Source organism: Archocentrus centrarchus, chromosome 12 (assembly GCF_007364275.1).
Source record: "Archocentrus centrarchus isolate MPI-CPG fArcCen1 chromosome 12, fArcCen1, whole genome shotgun sequence".
Lineage (NCBI taxonomy): Eukaryota > Metazoa > Chordata > Actinopteri > Cichliformes > Cichlidae > Archocentrus > Archocentrus centrarchus.
The window spans coordinates 7,487,416-7,502,946 of NC_044357.1; the positions used below are offsets into that span (position 1 = coordinate 7,487,416).

At 42.0% G+C, this 15,531-nt stretch overlaps 1 protein-coding gene across 1 annotated transcript in view; it reads left to right on the top strand.

Moving 5' to 3' along the window:
* The window catches only part of loxhd1a (lipoxygenase homology PLAT domains 1a), a 33,225-nt gene extending 18,115 nt beyond the window's left edge, over positions 1-15,110 (top strand). The window contains exons 22-42 of the mRNA XM_030743017.1: positions 644-777; positions 1,123-1,277; positions 1,401-1,505; positions 1,590-1,718; positions 1,803-1,970; positions 2,067-2,248; positions 2,403-2,519; positions 5,817-5,979; positions 6,217-6,371; positions 6,560-6,769; positions 7,162-7,288; positions 7,393-7,601; positions 7,714-7,899; positions 8,979-9,106; positions 9,228-9,345; positions 11,060-11,237; positions 13,202-13,387; positions 13,527-13,697; positions 13,812-13,944; positions 14,237-14,392; positions 14,510-15,110. Of these exons, the coding sequence (XP_030598877.1) occupies positions 644-777; positions 1,123-1,277; positions 1,401-1,505; positions 1,590-1,718; positions 1,803-1,970; positions 2,067-2,248; positions 2,403-2,519; positions 5,817-5,979; positions 6,217-6,371; positions 6,560-6,769; positions 7,162-7,288; positions 7,393-7,601; positions 7,714-7,899; positions 8,979-9,106; positions 9,228-9,345; positions 11,060-11,237; positions 13,202-13,387; positions 13,527-13,697; positions 13,812-13,944; positions 14,237-14,392; positions 14,510-14,990 (3,591 nt within the window). The 3' untranslated portion in view covers positions 14,991-15,110. The remainder of the gene's footprint in view (positions 1-643; positions 778-1,122; positions 1,278-1,400; positions 1,506-1,589; positions 1,719-1,802; positions 1,971-2,066; positions 2,249-2,402; positions 2,520-5,816; positions 5,980-6,216; positions 6,372-6,559; positions 6,770-7,161; positions 7,289-7,392; positions 7,602-7,713; positions 7,900-8,978; positions 9,107-9,227; positions 9,346-11,059; positions 11,238-13,201; positions 13,388-13,526; positions 13,698-13,811; positions 13,945-14,236; positions 14,393-14,509) is intronic.
* Positions 15,111-15,531: the final 421 nt, after the last annotated feature.

The following is a 15,531-nucleotide window of genomic DNA, read 5'->3' on the forward strand; positions in this document are numbered from 1 at the left end:
TGGACTACCTGTGCAACCTCTGTAGGCTCCAGGCGTCACCTCATGCTACCAATAGTGATACAAATGTCATTAACACCAAAGTAGCTGAAACTGATTACCCCCCCCCCCCCCCCCCCCCCACACACACACACACACACACACACACACAAACACATGCTACATAACTGACCAGCTCATTATCCCAGAAGTTTAACTGACTTGATGCTATACTCTGATTAAAAGGTGTTGCTTTAATTTTTTTTTTGAGCAATGTGTATTTAAATTTTTGCAAAGAGTTAAAGGAGAATGTGGATGTCACTGCCATGTCTGTCCATAATGAATGTTATGCTGGCTTAGCAGAATTACCAACATGGGTGAAACAAGTAGCCTGTCAAATGTGTAAAAACCTGCCTTTTTAAAGTGCTAAATCTCATATTGTTGCTTTTCTGTTGCTGTAATGTATTTGTTTGATCTGCTCACATTGTCAAGATTGCTGTAATTGATACTGTTTTCCTGGCAAAGTCTTTAATCAAACAAATGTTGGACCTCAGGAGCCTTGTGGCTTAAACAAAGATCAAATGAATAAGTAATGAGGTGCTCATGGTCTGCTAACCTGTGACATTCCTTGACCCTTTGTCACCGGGTTTGTTGGCGTGCGACCCAGGAGGACATTTTTGACATCACCGCAGTGGATCTGGGGACCCTGAAGAAGCTGAGGATCCGCCATGACAACAGCCAGGCCAGTGCCGGCTGGTTTTTGGACAGAGTGGAGATTGTAGACAACAAAGATGACACCACGTACGTCACGAGCACATTTATTTAGGTGTTTAACTGCTTCTTCACGAGACCCCCTTAACACAAAAAACATATTTGACTAGTAAAATATTTGCACCTTGCTGAGTCATACTAGACACAAATTCAGAGACAAATGCTTCACTGAACATCTTCATCCTGCACAGCAGACTGAACCTCTGCATGTAAAATGTCTATAGAGCTCCACTGTGTGGTGTGAAGTGGTACATTTCAGTTTGAACTATTTTTGGGCATAGACACGTTCTAAGAATCCTAAGTAGAGACACTGATCATGTTATTATCTCTATGTATATTCTGCACAGCAATTATATATGATATATTGTGTTTTAGGTATTTTTTCCCCTGTAATCGGTGGCTGGCTGTTGATGAGGATGATGGACAGCTTGCCAGAGAGCTTGTTCCTGTGGATGAGGCTTTCATGAAGAAGGGAGATGATGATGATGATGAAGATGACTCTGAAGCTACACTTGGTTTGGAACAGAAAGGTGTGAGCGACAGAAAGAGAACAACTCTGTAGTGAAGTGTCCAAGTGATATCAGAAATTAAGCTTTTCCTAAATAATTAAAAAAAAAAAAATCCTGTGATTATTTAATCTGGTTTTATTACAGCCATGTCAACAACATACACAGTGAGGATAAAAACTGGTGACAAGAAGTACGCAGGAACAGATGCTAATGTCTTTATGACCCTGTATGGCACCAAGGATGACACAGGTAACCCTAGAAGGGACTCCGCTGCATTATGTTTGTCTGCTTGTGAATTTAAATGATAAATTAGTCTGTGTTCTGCATCCACAGGAATAATTAACCTAAAGGCTTCAAAGACTCATAAGAACAAGTTTGAGCGGGGTATGATTGATGTGTTTACTGTGGAAGCCGTGGACCTCGGACCCTTGAAAAAGCTGCGTATTGGACACGACAACAATGGTACAGACAGGATGGCTGAGTAACGCAAAATTACTCAGAGTACATCTACACATGTGAACCCATTCTTTTGTGTTGATTTTTAAGGAGGAGGGTCAGCGGGTTGGTTTCTTGACTGGGTGGAGATTGATGCTCCATCTCTGGGACAGAAACTACACTTCCCATGTGGTCGCTGGTTGGATAGAGGGGAGGATGACGGAGCCATCGTCAGGGTGCTTTTCCCTAATCCTCTTCAGACAGAGTTTTACACACCATGTAAATCAGCAGTAAATTGCAGAAAAGTGCACCACATCAAATTTATGTTAAGGGTATTTGCCATTTAGATTAATTGGTTATTATTCTATTTTATAGTTGTTCCTTATGAGATTAAAATCTTTACGAGTGACGTGTTTGGAGCTGGCACAGATGCAGACGTCTTCATTGTCCTGTATGGCCGAGATGCGGTCTGCACCCAGCAGAAGTCTCTGTGTGTCAACAAGAGGGAGAGGAGAATGTACTTTGAGAGAGAAGCTGAGGACATGTTTATTGTTGAGGTACAATAAGTTAATTAATGTGAGGTAATAAATCCATTCATCATGCTTTGGGGACTACAACAGCAAGGTTGTGAGTGTGTTTGTGCATTTCGAGTAGTGAACTGCAGTACTGTATGTGGTGTCAATTTAGCCACGTGTTCTGTTTTCCGTGCAGCTAGAAGATGTGGGGGATGTAATTGAGAAGATTCGTATCGGCCATGACAACCGTGGGGTGAACCCAGGCTGGCATCTGGACAGAGTGGAGATCAGACGCCTCCTCAGGAAAGGAAAGGTACTGTCTGCAGAGGGTGCGTGAACTGAAGGAGACTGTTTTCTCACTTAAGTAAAAACATGTGAGAATAATTCACAATTTAGAAAAAAATAGCATCATGGCATCATACTGGTGAACCAAAATTACTGCTGCATCAGTGTGTAAATAGCATTGTACTGAAAGCAGAGGTGGCACTAATTTGAACAACTTTATATACTCGCCTACGATTTTGTTAGATACACCTGGTCGCCTGGTTGTTAAAGCGAATATCTAATCAGCCAATCACATGGGAGCAACTCAGTGTATTTAGACATACAGACACGTTCAAGACGACCTGCTGAAGTTTCAAGTGAGCATCAGAATGGGGATGACGGGTGATTTAAGCAGAGGTGGCAAAAGTACTGACATTCTGTACTTAAGTAGAAGTACAAGTACTTATGTTAAAAAATACTTTAGTAAAAGTCAAAGTACTGGTTCAACTTCTCTACTTAAGTAAAAGTAAAAAAGTACAGGCTCTGAAATGTACTCAAAGTAAGAAAGTAAAAGTAGTTCTTTGGAGGATGTTTCTACCTGCTATTTTTGTGTAAAACTAACCGAACCTCATTATATATTATTGTAATAATATAAAATAATATTACATGAGAATACAAACGTTACTCCAATCTAAATTTTAATCCTAATGAATGCACTCAGCTTGAATCTGTTATAGGACACAAACTGTTAAAGGGAATTTAAGCACAGCTCTGTTCTCTGTGTCCTCCATAGTAGAGGGTGACTGTGCCTCCACCTAAACACCAACATGAGGATACTCAGGGGTTACAGTGGGATTCAGAAGGTGGAGGAACCCTAAGATCAGCTGTAGTGGCTCTGCATAGGGAGAAGAATCACAGCTTTCTATTGTAGCTGCAGTAAATGATGTTGGTGTGCAGGCTGTGATCAGCTGACCTGCTGCTGCTGCTCTGAGGTTTACTGCTCTGTGTGGATGAACTGAACTCACAAAGATGTAACCCAGTATTTCACAGCTATCTGAGCTGATCTCCATCCCCTACACTGACAGCATACAGGCTGTAGAAATGTTGGATTCAGTGAATGAATCTCAGCATCAGCAGCTTTGATTCAAACTCATCTCTGCTGCACTGATGTAACCTGTAACTCTGACCATGAACACAAACACTGTGCTCCAGTCCAACACAGAGCTTTACTGTAAATACAGTACAACAAGATAACCTGTTTATTACGTACTAAACTGCAGTATTTTCATACAGTCTTTGAATTACACAAAGTCAGCATACTTCAGTTTATTTTCCAGTCCTTACCTTTAAATCTAACCTCTCTTCTTCCTCTCCTGTCCTCTTTCTCCATCTCTGAGTGAACTTCTCTCTCTTTGCTCTCCCTGAAATACAGCAGCTCTTCTTTTAGCTAGCAGACACACTGTGTGACAAACTGCACACACTTTGTGTGTTTGCTGATATTTGTTGAGCATTTAGAAACGTTGCATTTACCTGCCACACGTTACTCCCTTCATGCTCGCTCCTCTTCAGTAGCGCTAGCTAAGCTGTTTATGTGCCGCAGCGCAACTTACGGACTCGGTCCGGCCCGCTGTGACCCCTGATTATAGCGCTATAAATGAGACGTTATGTATATGGGTTTGCGCATTTAATCCCTTTGTACGAGATAAGCCCCGATGATGGAGGATACGCCAGTACGATTGTCTCTAATGTGTTATTATTCCTCCGTTTAGGCTCAGATCGTTTGATGTTTGACGGCGCACTGACCGGAAATACAAACTTCTCTCTGACGTGTTAAAAAGTAACGAGTCTGTTTGAAAATGTAAGAAGTAGAAAGTACAGATACTTATGTAAAAATGTAGGGAGTAAAAGTAAAAAGTAGTCAGAAAAATAAATACTTAAGTAAAGTACAGATACCTGAAAAATCTACTTAAGTACAGTAACGAAGTATTTGTACTTCGTTACTTCCCACCTCTGGATTTAAGTGACTTTGAAGGCAGCATGATTGTTGATGCCAGATGGGCTGGTCTGAATACTACAGAAATTGCTCATCTTCTGAGATTTTCCCCACACAACCATTTCTAGGGTTTACAGAGAATGGTCCAAACAAGAGGAAATATCCAGTGAGCGTCATCTCTCTGGGCAAAAATGTCTTGTTGACCCCAGTGATTAGAGGGGAATGGACAGACTGCTTCAAGCTGATAGGGAGGCAACAGTAACTCAGAACCTTGGGCTGCAGCAGTGGAAGACCACACTGGGCACCAGCTAAGAACAGGAAACTGAGGCTAAAGTTCACACAGGCTCACCAAAATTAGACAACAGAAGACTGGAAAGACATTGCTTGGTCTGACTCTCTTTAATGGTGTCACATTTGTAAGGACAATGTATTTGTGGGTTGAGCAGCAGAGTTGAGTATGGTGACCAAGATGAGGATGAAGTGCCAGGCTGTTGTTACTGTGTATGGTTCTTCCACAAGATACTGAGGCCCCTGATTGTTAAATGAATGAACTGTTAAACTGCCAATATGTCTTGTTTCTTCAGACTTCAATCATCCAATCCAATAAACAACACCAAACAAGAGTCAGTAGCAGAATAAGCTGTTTGGCATTGGCAGAGAAGATTTGGCAAGTTTTTCATGGGCACAACCCACATATTCAACTCTGCTGCTCAACCCACAAATGCTTTTTCCTTACAAATGTGGTACCATGTAAGGGGAAATAAACAGGCTTTCTAATGCTATAAGATTTATTACCAAGAAGCATAGTTACAACAAAGAATTTATCGACCAAATACAAATTCCCTTACTTTTGTGCTGAGTTTAGTAGAGGTCATCATTTGTTAAATGGTTGCATGTTCTGTATGTAAAACGTTAATCTAAAAAAATTAAATGAATGAAACAAACCATATTTGAGTGCAAATATACAAAATTAAATGTAATTAAATTCTGGTACTCAAGTATTCAAATTTGAGATGCAATACATCAAATGGACAAAGTTACAGAGGATTGACACTGCCATAGTATTAACATCAGTTTGCTGCACCCCAAAGACTCATAAGATGGATTTCAGGACTCAGGACTAGCATTTATTTTTACCAGTATCCTCTTATTCCCTTCTTCTAATAGCAGAACAGCTCTGTTTTTGGTCAGCAGGTGGAGTTGTTCTCTTCACAGAAAGATGGGCAGCACTGTGGTTTCATTTCTGATCCTACATTTGGGGTTGCTGCTCAGGCAAAGTCAAAATATTCAGTGATCCTCCTCCGAGACACAAACACACAGATTAAATCACAGAATTTGATCACTTCTTCGTAGGGTTCGGAGACAGTCATCTTCCCTTGTGAGCGGTGGCTCGCCAAGTCGGAGGATGATGGAGAAACGGTGAGAGAGCTGATGCCTTCAGACATCATCACAGAGAAACTTTCAAGAGATGGAAGCTTGAAAGTGACAGAAGTCGAGGTGGAAGACGCTCTGGAAAGTATGTTATCTGTTGGCTGCATTATTAGAAACCCCCAAAAAATGATTTGACACCCCGCCTTTTTATCTGCCCTTCTGAGCATTTGTTTAAAAACTGTTTTCCCTTCTGGCCTTTTATATCACTGAACCAGTCTCTGTTATGACAGCAGCATCAAACTGCGATGGGAAATCTATTTTCTGGCAGCTGCCTCAACCAAATCCCCCGCTTGTTTGTCTGTGATCACTGTCCCCACTACAGCTCACACATACAAAGTTTCAGTGATGACAGGTAATGTGTGTGGAGCCGGCACCGACGCCAATGTCTTCCTCACGATTTACGGGGACCTGGGGGACACCGGGGAGAGAAAACTGAGCAAGTCGGAGACAAACAGCAACAAGTTCGAAAGAGGATCTGTAAGAAAGCATCTTTATGACCTTTTAACTCTTGACTCCTATGTTATGTGTGATGCCTTATAAAGTGAAGATACTTAAAACACATAATCCTGATTTATAATTTGATTTGCAAAAATTGGCACAAATATATCTTACAAAAAAAAGTACATAATACTGATGTTATTTCCTGAATGTTTCTTTTCTCCCAGGTGGATAAGTTCACTATAGAGGCAGTCGACCTTGGTCAGATTTTCAGGATAAAAATCCGCCATGATAACAGTATGGTGAGCCCTGACTGGTACTTGGACCAGGTGGAGGTGGTTGACGTTGATACCGAGGAGGTTTTCCTCTTCTTATGTGAACGTTGGCTCTCCAGAAAGAGGGAGGATAGACGCATCGAAAGATACTTTTATGTCAAGGTAAGATGAACAACCTAAACCCGCTGACGTTTGCACGATAGAGGTTTTGAAATAGTAATTTCTTATATTTCTTCCACTGGTCTAGTACAGTTAACGGGGACCTATTGTCCTCATTTCCAGCTCCATATTTTTATTCTTGGATTTTATTAGGTCCACTTTAAAGTAAATGGAGGTTCATCACCACAGTAACTAGGAGTCATTCTCTGTTCTTTCCTAACACATCACCTAAAAATGTTTAGGTATTAAAATCTGGGTCATGTCTAGAATAAAGCAGCTGAATTTCAGCACTTTGCTGAAGTCCTTATAAAAGATTTAGTGAATTAGCACTGACTCGGGTCTGTGTCTCTGCAGATATGGTTGCTGCATCACTAAGTGTCCGTTTGTTTTCTCAGGGTTATGAAGGAGTCCGAGAAAGCTTAGCCAGTAAAAAGAAGAACTCAGCTCTGACGCAGAAAAGTGTCGACAGTAACATGAACAAAAAGAACAAGAAGAAGAAAGAAGAAGAAATTGATCTCCCGAGTAAGAAAAATCAAGTCTTCCATAATCCTAGCTCATTGGATGCTCTCTGTGTTTGTTATTAACTCACTGGATACATTAAATGATCCTTGGTCCTTTCTGTCCAGCCATACCGTACCACATCACCCTCTACACTGGACTGGAGAAGGATGCAAGCACCACCAGTAGGGCTTATGTCATCATTATCGGGGCTAATCACACCCAGACAGAGAGGCTGTGGTTGGACCCGCCAGATGGGAGGAAGGGCTTTGAGGCCGGCTCTCTGGAGATCTTTGAGTCTCACGGTTCAGATGTGGGGGAGATCAAAAAGGTTGAGGTGAGTGAGGGGTGGATGTTTTAGTTTCACTGAAGATTGTGGATTGACATGGCTTCACACAGAAAAATACACCCACGTTGCTGACAGTAATTGTTTCTCTCCTTCACTGCAGCTCGGCCATGATGGGGCCACTCCGGAGAGCTGCTGGCTGGTTGATGAACTGTCTGTTGCTGTGCCAACCAAAGGGGTCAAATATATATTTGCTTGCAAGTGCTGGCTGGCCAAAGATCGAGGAGATGGGTTGACTGCAAGAATATTCAATGTGCTGGATGCAGAAGCCATTTCTATCTCCCATAAGGTATGCAAATGTAGACAATGTGGTTGTAATGAATCTTTGTATCTTGGTGGAAGACTTTAGAAAGTTGTAGATTAGATTACCTTGACTGATTATGCTGCATACAGTACAGTGAAGTGCGCCATTACTTCACTGTCACTATGTATACAGTATATGTATAATAATATATAATAAGCTGGACACAGGAAAAGATGGATGGTATGAAAACTTCTCTCAATGCTCAGAGGTTTTCACACAAAGTCCAGTGATCTGAAGCTCTATGAAACAATGGAAAGAGGAAGGGCTAGCATCAATGACTGTCAGATCCATGATCCAGGATGAAATGAGAAGCATCCATGGATACATCAGGAAGATGGCACCCCGACATGAGCTGTGGCAGTACTGTCTCAGGCAGCTGAGGGGAGACTGTGATAAGGAATGAGAGGAGGAAGACCAAGCCCCTCCATGGGATGTACCATCAACAGATAGAAGATGAGGCTGACATCAAGAAATCTTACCGGTGGCTAGAAAAGGCTGGCCTAAAGGACAGCATAAGGCTCTTTTTTTTTAGGCTTCAGGAAAGTATTGACAGGTATTCCAGCTCTGTAGGTGAGACAGGTGGCAAACTAAAATGTCACATGTGCCACCAGCTACAGGTTGAGACATCCTTCACCCCACCTCTCCCTTTTTTCCCCTTGAACCCTGTGCACATGTGTGCACAGTACTCACCAACATCCCACCCCCAGCAACCTTTAAATACGGAAGAGTGCACTGCAATGAAATCCAGAAACCAACCACTCAAGCAAGGACAGAGAAACAAGCAGGAACAACCACAGGCAGTGTGGTGGTCCACACTGTGAGGATACCTCCACTCCCATCAAGGCCACTAGAATCACAGTGGCCTTCAAGTTCCCCGCTGACTTCAAGTTCCAGACAGACAAGCAGCTTCTGACCAACCAGCCATCATGGTGGTTGACAAGGAGCAGAAGACCACTGTTATGATGCATATGTGCTCGTCTAGTGAATATGTACTACTGCTTGTGGGAGGAGATGGTTGTTTGAGTAAAATGTAATGAGCAAGCTGTCTAATCCTTCCATGTCAGGTTATTTACGAGGTGACAGTGGTAACAGGAGATGTGCAGAATGCGGGAACAGACACCCAGATCTTCATGACTGTTTTCGGGGCCAACGGCAGCACACAGGAGATGTTGCTACAGAAGAATGAGGACAGGTAGCCAAACATTAAGAATTTTTTATTTTCTATTTTCATTCACATATCTGACTGTAAAATGAAGAGAGGATCAATATACACTCTAGGTTCTAAACTTTGTGCTTTCTGTGGTGAACAAAAGGTTTGAGCGAGGTCAAGAGGACACTTTCAATATGGAGATCGACGACGTTGCCCCACTGAGAAAAATGCGACTTCGAATTGATGGATCGGGCAGTCGACCTGACTGGTTTCTTGATAAGGTCAGCTCACCTTGTACACAGATACAGTATATGCACTCAGAATATGCACTTTTTATGGTAAAAATGGTAAACAGTTACAGCAAAAGGAAAATGTGCAGATTTAGCTCTTTAGTGCCAGCGATCATGCACAGTATTTCTTTGTTCTTGTCAAGCGCTAATTTGTTATAAAGAAGAAACTGCAGATCTCATCCATAAAACATAAAACCAGCAGCATAAAAAGCAGAAGAGTAATTGCTATCTCATTCCAAGATCAATAGTACAAAGCACTCACAGGCTTGTGTTTTTCATCCTGGCACTGCATGCTGTAGGTCACAGGATCATTCAATCTATTATATTGCACAGACAAATACACACACACACACACACACACACACACACACACACACACACACACACACACACACACACACACACACACACATACATCTATCCCTGCCTGCAGGAGAATGGTCAATGATTCACCTACACACACACGCACACACACACACACACACACACACACACACACACACACACACACACACACACACACACACACACACACACACACACACACACACACAGACCAGGGCCCAGAACTCCTGGAGTGAGCATATTGACCCATTTTATTCTCCCTGCCGCTGTTGCTTGAGTCACAGACACACTCTCTCTTACAGTACACACACACACACACACACACACACACACACATGCTCCCTCAAACTTGTACAAATGAACATAGTGTTTGGCAGAAAGAGAAAGCATTTAATCTCAAATATAAATTAATTTACAGTGTTATACTGTAATATATTGTGATTGACTGCCTCAGTACTGAAAGTTTGGGTTTTTTTTTTTTTTAATGATCCTGAGAGGACAATATCACTTCCCACCTCCAAATTTAGTCTGAAGTCACAGGCTTAAAGGCTTTAATGAAGTAGAACACATTTCCTATGCAAATGTCTTCTCTGCTAAATGCACCATGCCTGTAGGGTGGCAGAGCAGTCAGAAACAATACAAAGCCCTGTCCATCCGTGCCTGGGACTCAGCCACTGTGAACATCTCCTTGACTTGACCCTGCACAGAGCCTTGTGTGTTCAGCATCACAAGCAGACATGCTGCCTTTATGGATTGCTAGGTTGTTGTATTGAAACGGACACGGCGGTGCACCAGGTGGACTGCCAGCATAGTAATCTGCTCAGATAAATATGCAGAAGGGAGAGCTAAGAGATGTGTGGCTGCATGCACTGATTCTTGGCCTTACAAAGAATTTCACAAGTATTAGTGACTAGAAATGTTCAGAGAGGCAGGATTTGAGTACATACTGGTAGCACAGTAGTCATCCTGAGACTGTGTGACATGGTACGTAATACACTAGTACTCTGGTTCAGGTAATAGCAATGCGAATCAGCATGTCCTTACACCATTCTGATCCACCATACTGAAATTTCTCAGTGTCTGTTGGATTGTTGCATTGCCACATATCAGAGGATCATAACTACTGATGATCTCCTGACCTTTTATTTCACACCACCTGCAGGTTGACATTTATACTCTTGGGTGAAATATGTCAATTACTGGATTGATTGTTTTGTGCATATGTTCATTTTCCCCTCCAGATGAATTTGAATAATGGTGATAATCCCAATCAGTTTCATTTTATTTACTGCAACTTAATTATACTGTAGTTATAATGTAATTTCCCAAATCCTTATAATAATGTGTGAGCTAAATCCAGGTGATCATGCGTAACCTGACCACAGAGGAGGTGTCTGTGTTCACCTATGAAGAGTGGCTGTCCAGGACACATGGATCCAAGAAGACCATGATCTGTGAGATGGCTGCTGTGGTAGATGAGGAGATGATGGTGGAGGTCACAACCTACATCGTCCAGGTCAAGACTAGTGACATTGCAGGTAGGTCCTCAACACAGCTCTGTGGTCCCATATGAACCGTAGAGTACTCTGCAAATTTCTTTATATTTTGCTAGAAATTGGGAAACAGGTGCAGTGATTTATTGAAGCATGTCAAGCATACATGCAAATATAATAATAATGAGCTTGAACACGCTCTTAGGCAGCTTTCTTCTCATTTCTTTTAAGTAGTCTTCAAGAATCGTTCTCCAGGCTTCTTGAAGGAGATTCAAAGTTCTTCTCTGGATGTTTGCTTTTTGTTCTGTCCTGTGTCCAGATGATCCCACACTGCTTCAGTAATGCTGAGGTCCAGGCTCTGCTCAGGCTAATCACAACAGGTTGCCAGTATTTGTTGTGGTCATTTCAAGATTCTAATTGTTTCATCTGGACATGTTTAGGGGCTTGAAGCTATCAGATTACTCACTAATTAACAAATAAGAACAATTAGGAACAGGAAGTGTAATTGTTAGGTAAGAGGAATTTGCAGAGTTGCATTTCAGAGTCCCATTGCCCAGGTTTGAAGGCACGTAGTATCTGACTGGCTCAACATAGAACCAAATATTAAGTGAAATGTTGATGTCTGACCTGTTAGGTAAGTGAGGGCACTCTAAGTATACTTATCAGGCATATGAGCATTACCTGTCTATCAGCCTTTATTCTCTGTGTCCAGGGGTGCTGAGATTGAGCAGAGCAGGTAACCTCTTTCATCAGTAACATCCTCCATTTCTTCCTGGGGGATCCTGAAGGACTCTGTGATCAGCAGACACATTTAATTTGTCAAGTATTTCCTGGATCACATCCTCATCAGCTGTTTTCAGACCACTTTCAAAGGACACACCAGAGAGTATTCTGCATTTGAGCACCTGCAATTGGCTTCACACTGTGAATGTCTGTGTTACTGCTTGGAAGAGACTAATTACTGCATGACTGCCACCCCATGCTTTCAATCACTACCCAAAGATCAAGGCTGAGTTAGAGCCTCATTTTGCCTAGCCTTGTGCAGGGGTTTGTGTTTTCCTGGGTGCAGCAAAGGTGGAATAATTCATGGTTGGATCCCACATGGTAATTAAAGAGATCCTCTTCAGAAACCCTCCACACCCCTGCTCTATCTTTATTTTCTTCTAGCTCAGTTGCTCTGCTGATCAATACGATAGCATGGCAAGAAGTCTGAGCTGACTTCAAAGGGCTGCTCTCTGCCACTGTCACTTACTGGAAGCTAAGAAGTAGCCTTACACTGCCACTAAGACTCTAGGAGGAAAAATGAGCAAGACGCACACACACAAAGAGCATCACACAGGCAGAGCTGTGCATAATGTAATGCTCTCATTTGGTATCTCATAGCGTGATGCATGTATAAGGAGTACTGAAGACCAAGGATGTACATTAGCATATCCGTTGGTTTGTGAAAAGAAAAAAAAAAATCTTTTGGAAAAGCAACTTTTAAAAGGATCCAAATCTCTATTATTGCTAACATTATAATTTCTCATTAAAACTACAGGAATGTTTCTCTACAGAAGCAAGTTTAAACAAGGACATTGAAAATATGCTGCAGGCTGAGTGAGGTTTCGCTCAGAATCTAACCGACTGTGATAAAATAATAAAGCACAGGGGGATTGTAGATGCACTGTCTGAGTCAGAGAAACCAGCTCTCACTGCTCCCCAGTTTACTCTTCAGGTAGTAGTTGTTAGGGTTTTACAGCCTTTTTATTGGCAAACAGCTCTCTGAAATAGCATAAATGCTTTGCACGTATACAATTAGAAGTAGCTAAATCATTTTTAGAACAGTTCATTTCATTTGGTGATGATGTGGATTGTGAAGCTGGGACTCCAAGCAAAGTTATATCCACGGTAACGGTAACGGTAACCCGTGTTTGTTTAATCCAACTAAGTGCAGTCCAGCCAAGACAGATCACTTAAGTTTGTCGAAGATTTTCTTTTATTAATAGTGGTGTGTTGTGTCGCCTCAGGGGCAGGCACTGATGCCAACGCGTGGATCATCATTTTTGGAGAGAACGGAGACACGGGGACACTGGCGCTGAAAGAGTGCAACAAGTCCAACAAGTTTGAGCGCAAACAGCTGGACACATTTCGCTTCCCAGAAATCCTCAGCCTGGGAGACCTCTCCAAAGTCCGTGTCTGGCACGATAACTCAGGTCAGCTGCTCTAATTGGCACTCTTAAAATGACTACTTAAACTGCTTACTTAAACTACTTAAAATGAGCTCAGCTTTTCTTAAAATGGCAGTTTTAAAAGTACTGCATGCTGGTATCTTTTGTATCCTGTTACATCCAGGTATTGCTCCAGGCTGGCACTTGGAGTATATTGATGTGAAGGATGAGATCATGGACAAAACATTTCGTTTCCCATGTGACCGCTGGCTTGCCAAGAATGATGATGATGGACAGATAATGAGAGAGCTGGCTTGTGCTAACAATGACTACCTGGACCTCAATGAGAAGACCAGTAAAGCCAGCAACTCGAACACTAAATGATCCCATATAGTTTTGTGCAAAAGCATTTCTGTGCAAATGTCTTGAGACAATTTACTGTAACCGGGCCTGTTTTTCTGTCTGACAGAGTATGAAATTTGTATCACAACCGGAGACACGGCTGAAACCAAGGAAAATGCATGCATCATACTTGAAGGGAAAAAGGGTCGATCAAAAGAATTTGTAATGGAGAACTCCTCAAAGAAGAAAAGGTTCTTGCGGTAGGTACTTGCTGCAAGATTAACTCAGTCACAGGCAGCTTGTTTGCATGAAAAAGCACAGAAAAATGTGCTTTCCTCTCCCTCTGGTTCTCCCTTTGCACTCATTATGATAATCCAAAGTACTTGAGACCAGACCAACGCTGCACTCTGCTGTCATGACATTACACCGTCCTGTTAAAGATTCATTCTGACGCAGAACAAACTGGCAGTGACACGAATTTCAATTAACGCGAACCGGTTTAAGGGAAATAGCTATTGACAACAGCACATCTATGTTCCTCTCTCTTTTTAGGGGAAATGTTGACAGGTTTGAATTTTCATCCAAGAACCTGGGGGATATTGCTGGTATCTGTTTGGGCCACACACCCAAGGATGGAAAGAAAGTAAAGGGGGAGGTTTACTGGAAAGTGGAAGAGGTTGTTGTGACCGAAAGAGAGCTGGGAAACAAGTAAGATAGCTGCTTCTCTGCAGTAGCCATTCATTTAATATTTTCACCATCAAACCATATGTTTATATTCCCAAATGATCAGACCATATTCTTTCTGATCTGTTCCATTATCTACAGGTACATTTTCAAATGCAATTCCCTCATCCCTCTTTCTCCAAAGAGAGATGATTTCATGAACTTTGAGTGCACGAAGACCATCGAGAGCTTTGCCAGCAAAGCTCGCAGCCTGGTACCTGTTAAATATGAGATCATCGTCATCACAGGTGATGAAAAGGGAGCAGGGACAGATGCCAATGTTTTCATCACGCTCTATGGCACCAATGGAGATTCAGGGTGCAGGCAGCTGCGTCAGAAGTTCCGTAACCTTTTTGAACGCGGGCGAACGGACCGTTTCTCAGTGGAAATGCTGGATATGGGGGAGCTGCAGAAAGTTCAGGTAGAACACGACAACTCCAGTCTCAGCCCCGGCTGGCTGCTCGACCGTGTGGAAGTCACCAACACGGCCAATGGTGTCACCACCATCTTTCTCTGTGGGAGGTGGCTGGACTCAAAGAAAGCTGATGGAAAAATCTCCAGAGTCCTCTACCCAAAATACTAAAAACTCTCACAGCACAAGGTTCCTCTTATGTTTAAAAGTAATGACCAAAGAGCTTCTGCTTCTAGCGAGTTTTTTTTTTTAATCTCAGGAACTGAGACTAATTTTTACATATTTTTTTAAAGTCAGATCTGTGATACAGCAACCTGCAATAACACACATTGATGATGTCTAATGTGGTCAGGAAAAAGGAAAGTGCCATTCTTTTTAAATGTCAGGGATTCTTTTCACTGTTGCTTTGTTGTAATAGACGTTTTATAAAAATGAATGAATGAATAAATAAAACTGTTTTATAATACAACATGTGACTTCCTGTTAGGTCAAAACCTTTTATATTAAAGTTTGTGTAAATCATAATTAGACACTGGCTATGCTATTAGTTACACCTTAATAGAGTCATCTCCTTTTGCCTTCAGACGTTTTTGTCCATATTGACACGATAGCACGACGCAGTTGCTGCAGATTTGCCAGGATGTAAAACAGAACAGAAGGAGACTGAATGAATGATTCAAGAAGAAGAAGAAAGAAGAAGAAACAGCCTTTA